Here is a 22,293-nt window from a genome sequence, read left to right on the forward strand (position 1 = left end):
GTCTGTGGCGCTGACAAAGCTCTTTCTCTCCTTTTCTTTGGCATCCATTATGGCCCAGGCCGGCTGTCAGAGAGCTTGTATTGCCTGAGGGGAAGTTCCCATTTGTGGGAGCATGTGGCAGGGAGGCTCTAAATCCCCTCTAATGAACCAATATGTCAGAAGGCTAAGCCTCTGGCGGGGTCGTCCAAGAAGCGCCACTCAGCCCTTCGGCACTAATGTATGCATATGTAGTCACCAGACATTGTTTATGTCATTTAAATTGGACATATGCTAAAAAACTAGTTGTTAACCGAAATGTGGACAAGGAAGAAAGGCCAAGAATATGATAAACAAAGGCTCTTACCTTTAGGTGTGGTGGGAGAGAAGAACCTCTCTGATACTACATCAGACACCTGCAAAAACAAGAAACAAATAATTAGTGGATCTACAAGACAGAATCATTGGCCAAGTGTGTTCCCTTTGACATTGATGATTGCTAATATTTTCTTAAACTAAAAAACATTTGAAGGTTTATTGGAAAAGAACCAGGGAGAATCGGGGAGAGGAGCACGGTGCGTACCTGACACTTAAAATCAGTTAACATTAGGAGGCACTGTTGAGCCACATAAAAAAATATTTAAAAGGAAAATGTGTCTTCAAAGTTAAAGTGTATTGCATATTTCAATGGGCATATCAGCGCAACTCACAACATACAGAATCTGAAATCAGAGATGAGATTATCTCTTACAAAACATGTACTGAACAGCAAATATTTGAATCAAGGTTAGCTGAAATATTTGCGAGACAAGCATGAACTACAGACTAAACATTTGGGGTATTTTCCTCCACAGATGGATAGTCTCTGGCAGGCACAGGCACAGGCAAATCAAAACACACCATACATTCAATAAAAATACACATGTAGTATGGGAAAACTTTAAACATTATGACCCAACAGTTTTCCAATCACACAAAAGCTGGCATTGTGCAAACTCCTGCAGCAAAACGGCAGTGTGCTTGGAAGATAGCGCCAACAATGAAAATCCTTCTTAGCCCATAATGTCAGGCCGTATCAAGTCTTTGTTTAAAGTTACGGCTTCCCATTGCTCCAGCTCATTTCATCTGGGTTCGGCAGACTTGTAAATTGCACCACAAGCCCAACATATGTTCCACCCAAAGGGCCCAAGTATCCTTAACTGCCGTGTTTGTGTTTTATGCGGCGCAAAGGGAGCATATGTAAAGAATGAACAGTGAATCAGAGACGGAGACAGTGAGAGAAAGCAAATGATTGTGTAAACACAGATGGCTGTCCTTGGCATCTCTCTTAGTTCTTCACAAGTGTTTGGAGGACGTCCTCTTCTCTCCAAGACCTCCCAATTTCTCTTTCACTGCCACTGTGCCTCCATTCTCCACATAATGTGTCTGTCTGCGCTTGATAGTTGTACAAAAACAGTACTAAGAGATAGCACTTCAAGGGAGGCTTTAGACACTTGGAATAGCTCCACTCAGAGTAATAGGTCTTTACTGTAAGCAGCATTTCTGTCAACACAACTATTCACTTGATTTTTTATTCATCGCTTGCTGAGCCAAAATAAAACCAGTAATACTGATAATTAGCATCACAAATATTGCAAATTCATTGTTTATATTAGGAAGTTCTGAACTTTAGAAAATGAACGCAACGCTATAATACTATACTATAATAATATTCCCCATCGTACACAGTCTGTCAATGTATTTAGAACCGTAATTAAGGATACATTAAAGACAAAATGAAATACCTATCTAGCAAATATTTATTGCAAATGCAGAAATAAAGCACTGAAGCAAGGTTAGGTTATTCATTGGGCCATTACCACATTTTAAGTGCCACTTCAGATGTGTTTTGATAAGGCCAAATTGGGACATAGACACTTGAATCGAGTTGTTTCCTGTTTCCTTTTACAGTAAACGAAGCCAGAAGACTGAGGCAAAAGGAAGAGCGAGTGTGGTGCATTGCCCTGGTTCAGTCTCCCAGAACCAGGGCGTCAAGCTACAACACAGCGTCTTTGTTAGCTTTGGATGACATTAAACGCTTCAGTACCAAGCCTCAGCTCTCCCAACCTCCAGAGCGCCGGCAAGAAAAATATGGGCCCGGAATGAAATGAAGCTTGTCAAATGGACACGGGAGCTGGCTCCGAGTGTGGCACGGGGTCACAACAGCAAGAAAAACACAAGGAGGTCACGCCATAACTCAATGTAACAGTTACAACAGTTGTTATGGCCCAAGTGGTAATCCACAGAGAGGCAGAGACATAACAAACACTGTTTACAGTAAGGCCCCTGACCCTGATCCCATGCCATTTAACCAGCTCGGAGTTTGAAAATCCTTCTATTGCAAATGTATTTCAAGAAACATGAACAACTGATATTTAGTTTTAATGCTTTAGTGTTTTGCACCTGCCAAGTTTGCATGAGTCAGTTGTATAATCCACAATTACAAGGTCGGCTTACCAAAGCACTTCTTGAAAGGCAAGTCAAAGCAGAGCCCTGGCAGTTGTTTTGCTCCAACTTTCTGGCCAACTTGATCTTTTCATCGGGCTGATCTGCTGCCACTTAGAACTGCCTATGTTTGTGGTGTGTGGAGGTCATGTATAACAAATTCTTCACACTCTCTATGTTGAGACAGCCCTGGCTGCCATGAAAAACAGAAGGGAAAGATGAGGCAGAGCGGGAAAATATATACTATAAAGGGAAAGGAGCAAAGGCCAGCTTTTCCAAAGGAAACAGGGAAATCTAAACGTTTAAAAAAATAATGGGGGAAATTCAAGCCACTTGCCTGGAAGCCAAAAACCCTTGGAGCGGGCCGCAGGAAGCCTGACCTTTGTGGGGGCCGTCTGCTATTTGAGCCTGGGGCTTCAGGGGCCCGGCCTCCTCTCTGGAGGGCCGTCAGTAGACCTCAGCTTTCCTTCTCTATTCTATTCATTAGCCATGCTTTATGATTCAGCTTCCTCTGAGCCACACAAGAGCTCCCTAAGGAAAGCACTGTGGAGAGAGAAGGAAAGAGAGAGGGAGAGAGAAGGAAAGAGAGAGCAGCAGACTGAGAAGGGGGAGGAGGAGGTCAGAGGACCAAGCCAGAACCCAGCTTTCAGCAGCTGTGAAATCCTCCCGTTTCCTCGGCAGGCGCTAACACAGGAGAGCAGCCAGTAAACCCTTCATCAGCCGCTAACTCCCACCGGCTCACAGGCACAACCACACTCGCAGATTTAGGGAATGCCAAATTACAAATTATACTGCTGTTTGTTTTAAAAAGTCCTCCAACTTCCCTGAACACTACTGAATTATTGGCCACATAAATCTCCCGATAACAGCACGGCCACAGAGGGAGAGGCAGGAACTCCAGTGAGCAATGAGAGACACATTTAGAGAGAGTGAAAAATGCCTTAGATGCCCAGGCTCAGAATGAGGAAGAAAGATTATTTACGAATTGTGCATGTGCATCACTTTTAGTTAATGCTGAAGGCGACATAATCCTAAAATCAGAGTTGGGATATATTGCACATTTATTCATAAACGCCACCGTGCATGATTTTACAGCATCGTCCAACCAAGCGAGGCAATTTACACAGCCAGGGATTGCAACATAATCAAGTGAGTGACCTTGGGGTACACATTTATGAAAAGGCATTGATCAGTTAAGGCTGTGATCTGAGACAGTGGGGTCAGCAATTACCCACATTCAATTAACCTCATTTAGTGAAGACTGCTGAGAGACCAATATGACCGCCCAGCGCCGACCTCCCTGCGCAACCCTGCGATACATCAAACAAACCTAACGCCATCCATCTTTGATCCGAGCACTTTTAGAAGGAAAAACAGCAAAAGCATGTCTGATTTTAAACACAGCAGAAAACATTGCCGTCTTTCCACGGCTATTTTAAACACAGGACGATCAAACCAGCTGTAGAAACCATTTGTTAGCTTTGTTGTGGTTCACGCAAGCAAAGACTGTAATTACAATTTAGTTCAGAGTCATCTGCCACATGTTCTCGACAGACTGTTGTAGGCCACTTTATAACGTGAAATTGTAGTAGTAGATACATAACTTTCAACAAACATCATTACTTTATCTAAATGAAAAACATGCAAACGTGATCAAAGGCATTCAAGGCATTTGAAGAGGTTCAGACTTTCTCAACGCATTCTGAGCATCTTAATTATCCACGCGTTAAGTTTGTAAGCACTTTTTTTAATTTCCTCTACGGAAAACTAAATATTGTCTGATATAAAAGCTGATAACCAAATTGTGCAGCCCTAGGTTAGCATGCTAACAGCACACCAGCATTGGTCTGCAGATAATAAAAAGGCTTTAATTAGATGTAGACAGCACACAGAGGTCTTATTTTGACCCAGTGAACTGCTTTTACAGAATACAGAATATAAAATATAATGTGGCATTTGATCTTAAGTTTCAATCTGCAAGGGATTAGAAGGAGTAAAACATTGCTCTTGTGGTGAGTGTGTGTACAGTTTCTCCATCTGCATTCAGTGATAAATAAATGCAGAACAAATTGTGAAACAAGCATCGAGTTGTTTTCATCCGATGTTGCTTTTTACGCTATGGTATAAATCAGCCTAATGTGAAAGTATTCTAAACATTCAGAATACAGCACTCTGATTCGACCATGAAACACGATGTTACAAATACATTTGAATGCAATGTATTCTGTAACCAAATACTTTTTCAAGGTTCTTCCCAACACTTTTATATTAAATCTGTACAGAGGCCAAACAAATTTTACTCTATTACATACGAGCAGGAGTCAATGTGCAATACTATATAGAAGGTATACGACAATAAATAGACATGGAAATGATGTATATGCTTTACTTTAAAATAGATATTGAACTGTAAACACAATGCAAACTGCTATACCTAAAACTTAAGTGTACTTCACTGTAAAACATAGGGGAGCATTGGCTTGTATATAATCTGCTTGTATATAATCAGAAGTAATAGACAGCAGGAAGCGAGCATGTCGATACATTCTTCGCTGACAGCTAAATGACTAGGTCAAATGTCTCGGCGCAGATGAAGCAACACAGCCAAACGCACGCTCCGTTACAAAGTGCAGCGTCGGTTGGTGTGACACGACAGGCGGCTAAAAGACTTATCCGGTACCATGAGTGAAAGCTAGACCAGGGGGCAGGGGGAGAGTGAAGAGGTGAGCGGGATGGCACCTATCCAGCATGGACGATGGGGCTCTCAATTGCCCTGGCTGAACCTGGTTGTCCACAGCTCACCACACCTTCTCTCTCCTCGCACACGTACACACACATATGGAAAAGCCTGCGGTGTGTTAATTTGGCTCCTGCTTGGTATTTCATCACTGTCAGCTTCCTCCTTCACTGCCCTCTCTTCCAATTTCCATCTACTGTCACACGCGCTCCTCTGTTGCCACTCTACCGGGCTAAAAATATAGCCAATTCAACCCAATGAATTACAATCTGAAATGTTTCAATATAACGGAATCGATGTTCACAACAAGTAGGGGTGCGACGATATCAAATTTGACGATTATTCACGATTACGAAAACCACGACTAAACAACAGGGGAATCTTAAATGTTCTTTCAATCCCATTGTCTAACACGTTTGTGACTGGCTTTACAAAATGTTACTTTCTGAACAAAAAATAGAGTGAATGCAACAAAAATGGCCAGATAAAAAGTACTTCCCTACCAACAAAGACGCAGCAAATACGGATGTGTGTGCTGCTTTCACATGACGTGTTTCTTGAGTATATTCCTATTTATTCAACAATAAAGGGCAGCAAAAAATATAACAAGGACTTTTTAAGAATTCCAACAGAATATTTAAAAATTTGCACTTCAGAGGGGCAGATTATTCCCTTTAGAGGTTTGAAAATAAAAAAAGCTAACTAATGCAGTAGTTAATGGCAAAACAGTTATTTGCAGACGCTATGATGCTCTTTAAAGGAGTCACAGATGCTTTTGAAGTGCAACTCTCCTTGCAATTACAGCTGTTTACAAGCTTTACAGTACAAATTCATCATTGCCCTTTTCTTTTTTAACCATTTAAAACGTTCATTTGCACCCACTCAGGGCGGTTAAACATTGCCACTCTTTAACCCACCACACTAATGCTATGTTTAGCTATTAGCGTCACATTAGCCATGCACCGTTGGAACTACAGCTCCCACAATGCACCTGGGGAGACGCACTAATTATGTGTCCTGTGTTTGTCCTCGGCACTGCTCTAGAAACTTAATGACCCCCCGAGTGGTCGTTTATGATGAGCCTCCGTGTTTCTGTGGGGAATAGCAACAACTGTATACATTTAGCTTCAATGCCCGACAGCAACCATCAAAACAGATCCACAAGGACGGGGGGGTTAGCAGAACCCTGTTGAACGTAAGGCGAATGCAACGCGAGGAGACGCTAAAGATGAGACCGCCTACGCAACTGTCAGCCGCTGCTCGCCTTGACTTGAGCAGCACAAAGATGATAATGAATTCCATATTGACTGAGTAAAATGGAACGGCAGAAAGGAAATGGACAACTATTTGGACTTGTTTGCCCAACAGAGTCATTTATACAAACATCTAAATATAGACAAATGTTACTGTTAATAAAGGCCACTGTGTTAAGGTCCTCATAATAAGATTTTATTCTTTAGTCATGGTTAATATCAATAATAGGGCTGTAGTCGACTAAAGAAGTTCTTGGTTGCCCCATCGAAAAGGGGGTGTGGAAAAAGCTACACTATTTAGTATCACCATGTATCTAACCCAAACTGCAATCAAAAGACCACAAACGATGCACAGGAGTTCGTACAAAACTACTATTTTTGACAGAAACGTACTAGTAAACAGTGTATTTATAAGTTACATATAGACAAGTTTAAGATTAAACTCAAGATTCATTCCAAAATCGTCAGATAACACTTCTCAATCTCTTTTGTTGTCCCATTTAAATCCTTTTAATCCAAATTAAATGATTATTCAACTAAAACAAATTATGGTGGACAAAAATACCATTGACCAATTAATCAACTTAACAATTAAAAGATTATAACCCTAATCCACTTTAATTTAGGGATGTTTTAGTCCTGGTTTAGTTCTCACTTAGACATTGTTGTTGCATCGTCTAACACTGTATTTATGCATTTATAGTGGCAAAATATTGAGGTTGTCAACTCCGGCTTCCTCTCGCCCTAGCAACAGTCGTCGAGGAATGAGTTCGTAGCGAGATGCTGGAAGGGGAGGGGTGGCCTGAGCTTTGTGTAAAATATTACCCTTGGCCTTGCTTACACTGCACCCCTCCTTCCTGGAGCTGAGCAGCAGTTGCTAGCCCTTATCACGGCCGCCTGTCAGTTTAGTATACAAATTAGCAGTCTATCAGGGGAATGCAGGGGCCCGTTTCATCAGTGGGGAGAAGGGCAGAGGCACGCATTACATTAAAGTCTGTTGCAGTCGCCGCGGACGACAGAGAGGGTCACAAATCAACACCGCAGCAGGCCCGCCAACCAGCACTAACCAGATAAGGAGAAATGAAGGAAAAAGGACAAGGCATATTTCACTGGGGAGCGCGCAGACCTCAGCCCAAACTCCCCACCAGAGCCGGGGATGACGGATGGTGATGGGCTGATAGCGGCGCAGAGGGATGGAATAGGTCACGAATCACAACTCCAACATAACACATTATAGGTTAACAAAGAAGACAGGGCGGAATTAGTGGCGAGAAAACACATTTGGAAATGTCAAGGCAGCCGAGGTAGTGCCTCCAAGTTGATTATCAGCTCAAATTTGCAGAAAATTAGGCCTTGCGTGTTCCCACCTCATCCTGTGTAGTGAACCTGCGCATGTTATTAGCAGCCGAGACAAAGCAGCAGTGAAGGGCTCTTGTTAAGTGGCATAATGCAATGAGGCATAGTCTAAATTGCAGCAATAAAAGCCGACAGACAAATCATCGCCACCATCACTTTTTATTTGACTCAATTAACGCGCTCTACCCAAACTCGGAGGATTTAAACTGTGCCTTTCCCACACAGCCTGAGCTCACGGAAATAGGTTAGACAATGGAAAAGAATGCTTTGTTACACATGAACAAATACCGTGAGGTCAGTATGAACTTAAAGAGCTTATGACAGATGTTTTTATGATTAGATAGCACATGTGGTAAATATTTATCATAGTTTTACATCAGTCAAGTGGCAGTTTGTGGAAAATTTGAGGAAGTAGACATTGTGACGTTTCATCACAAGTGACACATTGTTTGAAATGGTATTATTTGTCAACTATTGTGTAATGTATATGGATTTTGGCTCTTGTTTACAGTATGGTTGCTAGGTAACAGTTGTGGAATTACCTCTACCTATGTCACATCTGCTGCTCCTGTCCAACCAGGAAGGAACATTATAATCATATAATGCAAAAATAGGGAAAATATTGTGCAAAATCTTCAGTATAATCGCGTTCCCTGTCACATGCGCTGTAACGCAACTGATGAAGAACTTGATGCAGAAGAATTTAATATGTTAGAACAGTATATATAGTCTGCTCAACCAATTACTATAATTAGACTTGAAACCATTTGTGAAGTGGCCTTGGACCTCGAAAATACAGTCAGCTGCAGTACATTAATGTGTGTTAAAGAGTGTTCCAATCAGGGGTAAAGGAGCACTTATTTCAAGTTTTAAAAATGTTCTTTGTTGTGCCTTTTAAATTCTTAACAAGGTTTTGGAGGATTTTGGACATCAGTATCATTAAACAAGAAAATATAATAGAAATGGACAATGTATACACTTTTTATGTCTAAAAACCAAAATATCAACCGGGTCAAGAGAGGACACGGTGAGCAGAAGTTCAGTGCTTTTTGTGAATCAAGAATAGCTTAAAGAAACAGAACAACAAAGACAAGAAAAGGTGTGGCCCGCCATCTATTGAAAACACGCTCCACGTCTGTTGAAATGACGCCCAATGTATGATTACGATTTAGCCGTGATAGAGATCCAACCCAGAGTGCATTCTCTTCCTCCTCCTCTGAGCCCGCATGCTCTGCCAACAACTGAGATGGCAGATAGCCCCTTTAAGACATGGCTCAGGGATCGCTCTGATTGGCCGAAATGCTGACTCCCTCAGGAGCCGGCAGCGCTAAGCTACGGTAGGTGGGTCACTGGAGTCGCTGCTTCCATATCCTCCTCCATCCTTTTGTTGTGGAGCCTTTAGCCTATTGTCAGTGTGGGTGGTTGCCTGGGTGTTTTTGTCTGAGAGGCAGGATAACAGACAGACAAGACAGGCACGAGTATTCAAAAAAAAAAAAGGCTTTCTCCGAGCGCTTACAATGCGACACTATTGTTGCGGTGGAGAGGAGATAATAATAATATTCCTTGCTGCCTTTCGAAGAGAGAGATATCCTTCTTTGTGACTGGCCCGCCGTGACATAATCACCCTGCAGAAAGCTTCGGGCAAGTTAGCAGGCAAACCACCGGCTCACTGCAGCTTGTTAGGAGAAAGGTGGCTTCTAGAAACTCCTATTGAACTTGCCTTTTTCTGTACTCCAATCTGAACAATGTCTAGGTGAGTCATAGCCCACCTCAGGCAATGCAAGTTACAATCTGGCCTTTCTTCCTGGCTCCGAAGATTGCACTGCCGCGCTTTTGACTGGAGACGAATTTGCTAAGAGCAGGAAGGATCTTAAATAATGCAATAGAATCACGGCGACCCTCAACCCACTCAGATAGAACATCTTCAAGAACACGGGGAGAGTGGAGCTGGCTGGCAAGTGCAGGGAAATGTGTGTTAATTCCTTTGGGCACGGACGCCTTTAATGAGTGGAAAAAATGTTGCAGCCAAAAGGGAGCTCTTGCTCGTACCGCGGCGGTGATTTTGAGTAATATGATTCGGCGGGCCTCTAACACAAATAAATAGTGCTAATACCAGTGGGAGGCTGGCTGTAAGCTAGGAAAACTACAGGGGCTTCACAGGCTCCATCCAGCGGCCCCTACACCAGTCACTCCACGTCCTCCAACACTCAACACTGGAAGTTCACGCTATGACCCTGGCCTGTACCAAAGAAGTACACAATCTGAATATAGTTTAAAAGTTAGATATAGTTTAAAATGTGTTGTTAGGAGCGCAATAAATCAATAACATAACAAAAGGTTGACAAGAACTACACAGTCAATTTCACAAAACTAAGATTTACTATCTTAAATCCAGACCTCCCAAAAAAATCTTATTCATCTTGTTTCAACAGATATCTACTATATAACCTCTAAATATGTAAAATTATTCCTCTTATTTCAATTTGTTCCCCCTCATTTAGTTTTGAAATATATTTGCCAGTGAAAATACATGCAAAACAACTAAAACATGTGTTAACATTAAAAACATAAATTGACATTTGCAACTAAATAGATGCAAGACAAGTGTAATACCATGTTCTAGAATATTCTGACAAGGCAAAGCAGTAACATCTCCATGGAGACACACAGGCGGCTGACTCGCAACCAGAAAATAGTCCACCTTTAATAGTAAAGTGATAGTTCTACCTCTAAAATTTGAAGCTATACAAAAATGTAAGTACAGTAATTGTAGAAGTATTAAAAGTATTACTTTACATTCTGCCTCTGGTAATGACCCATGAACTTTTGACTCCCTCTCATACAGAACATCAGATCAAATGTGGGATGTGATGGTGTTGATGGCGCTCTAGTAACTGTATCTTAGTGAAACTACAACAGCAGCTGACCAATGAGGAGATGGGAATTCCAGCATTCAACTCAAATGTCAACCGCGAGCATGTAAGTCGACCAAGCTCTTGCGATCAATATTGCCACTTGTCCCGAGCAAGAGCATCAAAAAGTTTAGGAGAGAGAGGGCGGGCGGAGATAAATCGGGTCGTGGAATAATAAGCGAAGATTGACAAATGTCCCCGCCATCTCTCACTACGGTCCCTCGCCAACTTAAAGGCATGCAGTATATTCTGCCAGTATGCAAACAAACACGATATTCAGCAGAAGAGCACCCCCCCCGTGGATGTGGCACGTTAAGTGGAATTTACTTTTGCTGCATACATCCAGGATCAGGTTTCTGGTTTCTGAAAACACAACCTCTGGCCCCCGGCTTCACTGGCTGTTTGGACAAGACACCCAACGCCCCAACAGTCACCTTCAGCCATTCCCAGAACAGATCGGTTACAGTCACAAGAGGGATAGGCTCAGTTGGATTTCACATCATTTTTATTACTGACAGCAAAGCATTTTCCTCTTGGTTTGAGAACTAATAGGTGAAGGTTGTAAACAAGTATTGAAGCTGTAGTGGTACTAAAAATACAGACATTTGAAGTATCTGTACAAATTTGTTTTAGAATGGTTTGGATCTCATATGATGTGTGTTTGTAGTATTTATTCTTTTTCCCCCCATTAATTGTGTACATTACTGTGATAATATAGAATTGTTTGAACACTGGCAGAGTGGTTAGCTGCAGACAATAAACCTGGACGAAAATCATCACTAAATGTATTAAAAAAATTATTAATATAGGTCCAAATGACACTTTACTGGAGGAATGCTCACCCATTTCTTTGTCAGCTGCACAAAGTCTATCTCACCAAAGGCTTGATGTAGCTGGGAATGGCTCAAGCACCAGTAATGAAAGAAGGAACATGAAATAATCTAATCTAATTGCTTTAAAGAACAAATGTATCTTGCATATGTACCAGACAGTGAAAGTGACCGCAGCCTGGACCTCTGTGACCCACAGCACACCAACTGCGCTATGGCATGATGTCTTTTTTTATTGACACTAATACTGAACATGCTTGTAACTTAGACGTCACGACAAATTTCTCCTTTACAGTTAGTGCCGATCCTAAGCCGCGTCCTTTAATATCCCACATGCCATAGAGTCTGATCTCATCGGAGGTCCAGATGTTTGCCTTATTTAGAAATAACCATTTGGACAGCCGTCAGGTGTACGTGCCGCCGGTAGCTTTGCTCGGTAGAGTGGGTTAACTATATGCCACAGCGGATACTGTCGTTTTCAAGTACGCACCAACACGACAACTGTAGCTGCCTGTGAGCGAGCTTACATTATCAAGCTCTAATATGACCTGACCTTCACAACAACTGTGTTCATTTAGATTTGCGTTAAAAGAAAATGTTCAATGCCACTTTTACTTCAACTAGAAGTGGATTATTATATGAAAAATATGCTATTCGAATGAAGGTGGATAGAATTTAATCTACTCTCAACATGAAAATTGTTCTATGTTGAGTTAATCTGCTCGTCTTTATTGACCAATGAGTTTTACATCAAACTTTACATCAAATTTGTGAAGCCCTGCGAGGCGACTGCTGTTGTGATTTTGGTCTTCATAAAAATAAATTTAAATGAATAAATATAGCCTTCTTTTACTTACTCCCATCTTGAATAAATATATAATAAGCATACAGCATAACATACAGCACATACAGTTCCTAATATAGATTTTATCCCTGTCATATTTGCGTAGCTTTAATACACTGTTTGCCTACTGTAGCTTCCATTGTTGTCATAACTTAATTACCCTCAAACTACCTCTGTCACAACTTCCTTGACCTTGCAATGTGTTTGGAGGCACAATCCCATAATGGCACAATAATAGCATGCTAATTTGCTGTAACTATCTGTTTTGTAAGCTTTGCATCTTTATGAGCCACCGTGAACCCAGTGTAAACCCACCAGCTGTTTGCTCCGTTAATAGCATCGCACCTGTGGAGGGAACTCTATATCTGCAGCTCCAATCTGCATTGAGTGACGGACATACAGTAGCCCATAGACTGTACATGTTAAAGTGGCATATCACAGAGGAAGACGGGAATAATGACAGAAAATATTCACGACATAATTTGCTGTAGATTAAAATATAATGAAGCGAGTGAGCGCAGCTTTGTCTTACATGCAACATGGTAAATTATTCAGGTGTGAAGACAAAACAACCAAGCTGTTCCCCTGAGCGCTAATTCTCTTTACCGGGGCGTGTTCGCAATGGCAACAATGAATATCTTAGTGCTGTTCAAAAGCTTTGTTTTCATGTCAGTCTTAATGCAACTGTGGTCTGACTAATCATAATGGATAGCAGCTCATAAACATGCACAAATGCAGATAATTCTTCTACCCGTCTCCCAGAATCAGGTCTCATGAGCATGTTCATAAGAGGTCGATTCCTGTATAATGTGATCAAATGCAAGGTTACAAAGTGTCAGACTGCCAAAACAAACAGTTTCCTGCCAATGAAACAAAGCTAAAGTTAGGCTCATTAACTGCCTCTTAATTGCTGAGTTGTTTACTTCTTCAAAGAGATGCTGACTCTTGCCACTCAGAGCTATTCTGATAAGTTTTAATTAAACTTGTCCTTGTATTTCTAAGATACTTATGTTGTGACATGGTTTTCAATTAACCGCTTGGCAGAATTTGCTTATGTAAAAACTCAAATGGATCCTGTCTGGAATTGAATAAATGCAAATGGATGGATACGCAAATGCCACGCATCTTAATATACTTATTTTTGTTGCAGTGTTTTGCGCTATCATGACCTCATAACCTCAGTTCATCAATAACTGCTCTACACGTTCCATTTGGCAATCAAATATCTGACATACGCATGTGTATGTCGCATGTGTGCACTTGATATTGTCAGACCTTCTTCTAAGAACATATGTGACATGCCGACCCGTACAGGCCAACTACATGCAACTGTATAGCTCCAACTTCCCTCCGGGACATCATTCCACTGACAGGTCTCAGGCTGGATGCCAGTCCAAAGAGGAAAGCAACATGCCTTTGCACTCACCACATCTATTGACAAATTTACATTTAACTTGCTTATGAACTGCATCTCATGATTCGGTTATAAACACAGTAAAACATTTATCAGCCATTATTCCACCCACACATATAATAAGACACTAACCTGCTACACTAGTTCACCAACTCTGCCCCTCCCCAAACAAACAGGTGGCCTGTCCCTCACAGCAAAATCATTTGCCTTGCATGGCAGTGTCTCACAGAAAGCCGGCCAAGCCACACGCAAGTTTCCAGCATTGGAGCTCGAGCCAAAAAGAGACTTGGTGACATGATAGTAGGACTGAGCTGGGGGGAGGAAGGGAGAAAAACCTCCCCCGATCAAATAAGTGCCATTGTAAGCACAAGTGACAAGCCTTGTTTGGGTCGTCTCTGCTCTGAGCCTGAAGGCCGGCACTGCTCTCCTCCTCAGCCTGTCTGCAAGCCATGTGGGCGGGCGAGGGAGGAAGGGAGGGAGACGTGTCTTATTGGTGCCAGAACCGTGAGTGAGAGCAGCCCAATTATATTTTCTATCCCTCAGAGTGGGCCAGCCCTCTTGTGGAGGAAGCCTGTGCCATCCCTCCTCTCTTCACCTCTCCAGGCACTGCAGATAGGATAAATAAATGACAGCACCGCCAGGGCCTGACTTGGCCTCCCAGAATACATTTTAGGAGCTGGCTGCCAGTCCGTTTGCCTTCACCTGGCATTACAGCACATAGACATTTTCACATTATTATCGTTACATCGCCTCTGTTGCCCTGTTCACTCACACGGTTGTGGTTGTGGATGGCTGCAGAGAACCTGAAAAGATTGGAAGTAAATGTCTCTTGTCAACGTCAGGATAACCTAGCTTAGCAGAAATTTAACAAGTTCCCCAGGCTCTCTCCATTCTGTGTGTGAGAAGAGCGCACGGACATGGCCTGCTGACAGCCCTGGGCATGTCACTGTCACTGACACTTGATAGGCCAGAGAAGGCGCAAGTCAACAGAGTTCAACTGTACACAATCACACTTAACACAGCAGCTCATCGTTACAGCAGCAGTTGGCAGTAAAACAGATTGTTTGGAAATGGTACTTTTGCAACAACACAAATGAATACATGCCATGGCACTTAGCAAATAACTGTCTAGAGCTGTCACTACAGAATGCTTTCAACTTGACAGTTATCCAACAACTCAGGATGTTTGTATCTGTGCTGTAATAATCAGGTAGAAGCCAGGCTTAAAGTGCATGTGTACAAGCATTTTTCTCCCTACACTCTCACCACTCCCCAATGGTTAAACCAAAAACCAGATGTTGTGTGATAAAAACAAGCTGAAATAAAGAGCAGGATGGAATGGAAAGCATTAACTATCATCAAAAGAAGCAAAACAGAGACTGAGATGCTTTAATTTTTCTCACATATCATTTAGATTGTGGGGGAAAACTTTTCGGAGCCAAGAAAAGAGATGAAAAGCCCTTAATTTAAACGGAGAAAGTGTGGTAGCTTTTCCACCCAATTCAACTCGTCACACTGCAATCCCAAAAAGCTTTTTTGTAGTCGCACATGATTACAGACTATATTGATTCTGACAAGCAGCAAAATCATTCAACCAGACCATTCTGTATAGAATGAAATCAAGTTCCACTGTACATTTTGGTCAATCATTAATGAAAATCTAGATAGATTTGTGTTTACGTCCCAGCATATTCCTTCACATGGTCCTATGTTTCTGTACTAAGTGTGATTTGTCATGTTGCTTTGCCTGGAGCTGTGGATGTGCATTCTGTTTAGCCACTGGAGAGGGTTGGATGAGGCCTGAGCGAGGTGCTTCACAGGCATCCTGTGTTTGCAGAGTCTCTCTTGACTCGCTGCTGTTGCCACAGTGCTAAATTGCACAGCTGTTCCACAATCTGTGGTGGTGTTAATTACCCAAATGTGAGCGGCAGCTCGTCAGTTCCTCACTAACGAAGGGGCCTGCTTTCCAGCGAGGGTGCCGTATGTTTGCTATGTAGGCCCAATTCCACTGACACTACCCAGGATGAACGGACCACCGACACATCCACATCAGGGAAAGAAGCGTCTAATTAAAGCTCCTGGCTTAAATGTGCTTACTAAGGGGAAACATGCTGCAGGATTAAAGGAAGAACACGGATAGGGGTCTTAATACACTGAAAGTGAAAGGGCTTAAGGGGAATATGAGAAGTCTCAATAGCCAGATCCAGTGCAGAGCTGGATGGGAAGACTGAATGTGAGCTGATCACTCAGCATTTGTCAGCGAGATCCCAGAGTGTTTCAAACCTCAGGCTGAAACAGACGGTGTCCTGTTTTCTATTGAGGGGCTTAAATGGCTGCCCCTTTGTCAAGGACATGGAGACACAATCTCACCTACGAGGAAACAGACTGACTAGCCACTCAGCATTTTTTATAAAGCACATATCAAAACATGTCTTGTATGGCTCTCATGCGATCTCATGATGAAAGTACTGGATAATGAAACCCTCTCCAGGCAGATGTTGCGAGCACTTAATGCAGTGAACATTACAACACTCTTGCATGCCACATTGAAAACAAAGGTTGAAGGTGTTAAGGACTCCCCTGAATCATACTTGCTGGCTAAAAGCTGTGTGTGTGCCACCCACCTCCAGTTGTACATGAGCACTGCCGTCTGATATAGCTCTGGGAGTCGACATAATGAATGCATGAAGGTAGGTGTCATGGGGGCTTGTATAGTGCACAAAACGATGGGGCAATTAGGCCCACACGACACCTTGGGATGGCGTGATGAAGGACTCCAGGGCTCGTCTCCTCCGCCTCTGTTCCTCTATCATTAAGAACTGAGCAGCCACATCTGGCTAATGGCACGCCTGGGGTTCCTGCTCAAACACTGTGCCACGCCGTGCACATTTAATTACGCCTCATAAAGGTAACAAAAGACACGGCCTGCTCTCGGGAAAGGACTGTTTGGAGATCGGGAGAGAAGAGTGAGAGAGGTGAGGACTAGGTAGGGAGCTGGACAGCAGCCAAAATGACAGGTTGACCCAGGTCGGCAGCTTCAAAAGAAGGGGAATTCACTCGAGTGCCTCCACCTCTCCTTGAGATGGGCTCCAATAAGCAGCCTGAGCGCTGAGGGTGCTCAGTAGTCCAGAATCAAAGGAGCACTAGTTTGTCCCCGCTCTGTTCGATTGTGACCTACACAAGGGGCTGCTGTCAGTGACTAATTGCAGAAGGACTGCAGGGATTAAAGGGAAAGCTCTTTTGAAATATGTATGGGACTTAGCTGGCGTTTGAAGTGAAGAGGGGCTTTTCGTCAAAGGGACAGAGAAAAAAATAACAACAACATTACAGCAGGACTGAGGTAACACTTCGAATACATGCTTCACTATCGTGCGGTCTTAACCCCGGTAGGACGAGGTGATGCGCAGTAGCTTCAGCCGTGAGCCACAGAGAACATTAGCCAATGACTGAGCGACTGCAAACCTATGACTGCAATATCGCCGCAAGGTATTCAAAGGGCCTTGGATTTTGCTTTGTGCATCACACGGATGACATTTGGAGCTGAGAGACATGTTATTCAGAAACAAAGGAAAAGAAAGTCATGGCTGCTCACATTTATACAATAACATCAGATATGGAGAGACGAGGGACACGGAGATACGTCTCTTTGTGAAGGCAGTCCATTGTGCGGTGGTTTGAGAGCTGCTCGGCCACAGGAAAGGTCACTGGTCACTTCCATTTGGACCTGCACATAAACCTCTCACCGTCCTATGCAGTTAATAACATAGGCGGCTCTGGAGGAACTGCAACAAAATTGGGAGGAAAAAGTATTTCGTTTTGCCAACACCTCCCTGTACAGTCGCTGGCCTTGTGCGGTCCTTGCTTTATATATATATATATAACTGAAATATTAAAAACAGACATTTCTGCAACACACATTAGCAGAGTTACTTGCCAAAAATGCCTCGCTCCACAGCAGCTACCTCGTCAGTGAAAATCTCTGTACGAGTTTGGTGCAGAGCAAGTGTTTTATGGCGGGTCCCCTGACAGGATTAAGACGTAGATCCAAGTGCCACAGGGACAAGCATAAATTCTTCATCTCCCACAGTGGACCCACAAATACAGGAGCTTAGGGAGTGTCCTTGAAGTATGAATAACATCACATGTTCAGTGTCATCTGTTACACATAATGACACGTCGTCAGAACAGACCACCTCCCGTGCGGCCTATAACTCTGAGACTGAGAGAAGAACTACCTGCTTCAGGGAGCATGCATTTTTTCTACAAACAGAATACACATCGAAGCCCGTTTCAGAGTGATTGCATATAGGATTGCTTTGTTTACATTTGAAAGTTTCAGTCAAAATGCACTTGGGACAGAGCCATTTCAGTGTACTGTCCGTGTATTCGACTTAAAAAAATGACTTCACTGTTTTGTTTTAGGGCATTTTTAACAATTAAGATAAGATAAGATATTCCTTTATTGTCCCACATGGGGAAAATTTCATTGGTGCAACGCAGGTAGATACAGAGGTAGATACAGAAGAACAGATCACTTATAGGAAGTCTGAAAAACACTTTCACTAGAAGATCTCCTATAGATAAATAAAAACTCCCATAGACAAATAAATACATAAATACCATTGCATGTGATCCCGACAGTAATTGCACATGAATATGTGTCACGACAGCACATAGATTGCACATGAATTTCACAGTAATTGCACATACGACAGAATTGCACATCAGTATTAGGTTAGGTCAGTATTGCGACGGGATAACGTGACGATCTCCGGGTAAGACGACAGTTCTCCTCAGTTTCATGAGTTCCTCCTTTGTGGAAACGCGGTACGGCACCGGCCGGGGGGCGGGGCCGGAGCCGGGGGGCGGGGCCGGAGCCGGGGGGCGGGGCCGGAGCCGGGGGGCGGGGCCGGAGCCGGGGGACTCAGAGCCAAGACACATCGCAACAACACGACGAAAACACTCAATCCAGCCGAATAAAGTCAAAACAAGTTAATTTAAAGCGATTCCAGTGCGTGTCCCGATCGTTCGTGAAGTTCCTCTTTCATATAAACAATTTATGAGACGTAGTGGAAAAGTTTTGGAACAAGATTTTAAATGCTTTCGACAGCTCTGGACATACACTACAAGCATTTATCCATTTGACGACAACCAGCTAAGAAATACCGGTTGAGTACTGTTAGCACTTCTAGCAGTAGCTGCCCAAAAAACATGATTTGTTTTGCAGAGCCGCAGTAAACCCTCATCCATGTTTCCTGGGAATTTCTTGCAGAGGGCAGCTTAAATCTCAGTTGTAAAAGCCAATTTGGATTAGCTCTTACTTTTTAGGCAGGTACAAGTTTAGATTCACAGCACTATTAAAACACGTTCCTCCTTCAAAACAGCTTTGTCCCGAAATCCATCAACACAATATTTCGCTGCCAAGATTTTTTGCTATCCCGGACAGTCGCAAGTCTAGTCAACAAGAACAATTTACAGTTGATAATTGCAAAATTGTATCCGGTTTTCTCGCTGTGCGGTCTCCAAACGCTGGGGCTACGTCCTTGGATGTCTTTTTGGCTTGTTTTTCCAGCGGTGAGCTCATGCGAACATCCTAAATAAATCTCCATTTCTTTTGCTATCGCGTATCCAGGCTTCAGGGGGCACAAGGTATTAGTCTCATGATGCTGGGCTTGTCATGTCCTTCCCCCAGCTGTGATCTGCCTCAACTCTAACATTACAAATAGCTGGAGGATTTTTCACCCTCTTATCACATTTGCCAAGCAGGCTTGTTTCTTATCTGCTTTCCTCGCTCAAGATAAATGGGCTTTTGAAGATAGGAATAAGAGAGGGTTTTGCAAGCTAATTCCAGCGCCCCATCTGCAGTAGATTACAGATATAGGTGCCGGGGGAGCGAAGAGAGATATGTATTTTAATATGTAGGTGTGTGGTTAGAGGTAAGAATCCGCTTGCTCAGTGTCACGCCGCCCACAAGCCAAAGACATCCAGAACTAACAGGCAATAAAAAGAGATAATGGACTGTGGATATTTTATGGAGACTTATTATTGACCAGATCCGTTACAAGGCAGCCCTGTGGAGAACTTAATGACTTTCCCGCCTAAAAGTACTGCTAAATTTAAATCATAAATCAATACAACATTTTCCGATGGGCTTAATATGTAGCTTCCATGATTCCATAAACTATAGTCGTCTGTTTGCTTCAATCAGTGTTGGGGAGCAACTTAAATACAAGTACCAAACATACATATTCAGAATACTTTTGCGTGACTGTATTCGGGTACAGTTAAACCTCCTTTTGGTGGTATGCAGAATACAGTTACTTTCCAAAAACCAGAGGAATAAATTGTGGTATTTGATCATGAAATGTAGACTTCAAACTGGACTGTATTAGTGAGAAATATAGAAAACGCAGCTCTTATAATGAGTGCAATTTCTCCTTCTCTCATTTGTGATAAAGGTTCTCTTATCTCTCCATTTTAATAAGTCATGTTTTTTACACTTGAATACAATGCAAGTCAAGGTGAAAGTACAGAATTCACTCTGATTAGATCTAGTAACAGAACGTACAAATGCTGTATTCTGTAATTAAATCAATTTTCAAAATTCTTCCCATAACTGACTACAAATCAACAAAAGTGGTTTATTTTCATAGCCAGAAGGATAAAGTTTATTGTAAAGTTACTCATTTAGATTTACACGATTTCGACACAACGTGGTATTTTAGATCAAGAGCACAACTACTGCCGTTAAATCACTTCTTACATCTGCATATCACGGATTAAATGAGGATACACCCGCAGGTCCCCATGGAAATATTATAGCCTATAATACCCAGGGAGAGCATAAAGTAGATCACGTTAAGACCGCCATGTCCCCTGAAGGATTGCCATTCCTATTACCATCATTATGGGCAGTTTTTGTGACTCTTTCCAGGAGTCACGTGTCTAAAATAACTTCTCATAATAACAATAAAGGAGGTATTCTTTAAGATGCAGCAGCAGCATTACACTGTGGCAGCCTCGTGTCACATCAGGCCCAAGTGTTGAACTCATATTGAGAGGCGACATGTGATCCTGCCTGACCTTGATGCTGGAGATTGTTGGGCGCGTTTTTTTTTTTTTTTTTTTTTTGGGGGGGGGCTCCTCCCGCGGCTGAACGGGTCAGACACGGTGCGCGCTCAGATTGCGTTAATGTCCCGTTTAGCGGATTGAAAAAAAAATAAAAATAAAAAACAAAACAAAAAGTCCACGACAATCGGATGGAATAACGCGCGCGTGACAGAGATTAAGATATTGCTGCGGAAAATAAACGAGCAGTTGACCCGACGTTTGCGGGGGATTTAAATGAGCTTTACGCCTTTTACGCACAGGGGATTTACGCGTTGTTTTTTTTTCCCCACGCAAACTCCAAAAACGCATCAACATGTCCATGAATTCATTTGACTGAGAATAATATGCCGGTGTGTTTTGAAGAGCCGCGGGAGAGAGCGCAGAGACGCGCCTGCCATCGCGGAGACAGGCGGCTCTCACGGAACACGGCCAATAACGCTCTCTCCCCCGGTGCAAACCCGGGTCGACGACAGCAGACAAGACGCCACATCGTCCCGTGCGCGACGCGAACCCCGAAAATAAAAAAGGCGAATAAAAAAGGGGGCAGCTGTAACAGAACGCGTGTGGTTCGGAACGCTTACCCATGTTGTGCGCGCGGCTCGCACGCGGAGGAAATCCACATCGTCACCTAGTCCGTGGAAAATAAAGCAATCACAAAAACATCGATGCCAGCCGTATTGGGGTTAAATCCAACATCGGGCAGCGGATAGTTCGACGGCCACGCGGAACGGACGAAAACACAAGCCGCCGAAACAAGAAGAAGTCGTTGCGCGAGCGATCTTTTCCGATCTTTTCCGATCTCCGGTCCGCGAGGAGAAAATGTGCGCGGTTATGTGCGGGGTGGAGAAACACCCGAGGGATTCAGTTTGTTTCACTTCACAAAAGTTCTGGAGGTATTCGCGTGTCTCCCGGAGAAAGCACGGCACGGGGTCGTCTCCGGAGCTACGCGGCGGCGGCGGCGGACGATGAAAGCGCCACTAGTAATAACAGATCGTCCACAATAGATTCCCTTAAAGCATCAACTCGGGCTCGAACGCAACAAAATACACATCCATTGATCGCGACGCGGTGTTCTTTGTCCCGTGGGTGCAGCGCGTGAAGATTATCCGTATAGTCCGTGTCGGTATTGAGAGAAAAACCGAAGAAGTTCTGGAAAAACGCAGTGCGCTCCGCTCCGAGCTGCTCTCCGTGTGCAACGCAGGAGACACTGGGCTGCACTGAGCGTCAGCCTGCGCCTCTGCGTGCGTGAGTGTGCGTGACGGCGTGCGTGAGGGTGTGTGCGTAAGTGCGTGAGGGTGTGTGCGTAAGTGCGTGAGGGTGTGTGTGTGTTGTGTGTGTGCGTGTGTGTGTGCGTGTACGTGTGTGTGTGTGTGTCTC

At 43.3% G+C, this 22,293-nt stretch overlaps 1 protein-coding gene across 10 annotated transcripts in view; it reads right to left on the minus strand.

The window, feature by feature from the left end:
• fbrsl1 (fibrosin-like 1) overlaps positions 1–22,293 on the minus strand; it is a 305,613-nt gene that overhangs the window by 36,011 nt on the left and 247,309 nt on the right. For all 10 annotated transcript variants that reach the window (XM_072433233.1, XM_072433231.1, XM_072433232.1 and 7 more), the window contains one exon: positions 344–392. In XM_072433233.1, coding sequence (XP_072289334.1) covers positions 344–392 — 49 coding nt within the window. The remainder of the gene's footprint in view (positions 1–343; positions 393–22,293) is intronic.

Source organism: Eucyclogobius newberryi, unplaced genomic scaffold (genome assembly GCF_026437365.1).
Source record: "Eucyclogobius newberryi isolate DKJ021-1_F unplaced genomic scaffold, fEucNew1.0.hap1 SCAF_6, whole genome shotgun sequence".
NCBI classification, from domain to species: domain Eukaryota; kingdom Metazoa; phylum Chordata; class Actinopteri; order Gobiiformes; family Gobiidae; genus Eucyclogobius; species Eucyclogobius newberryi.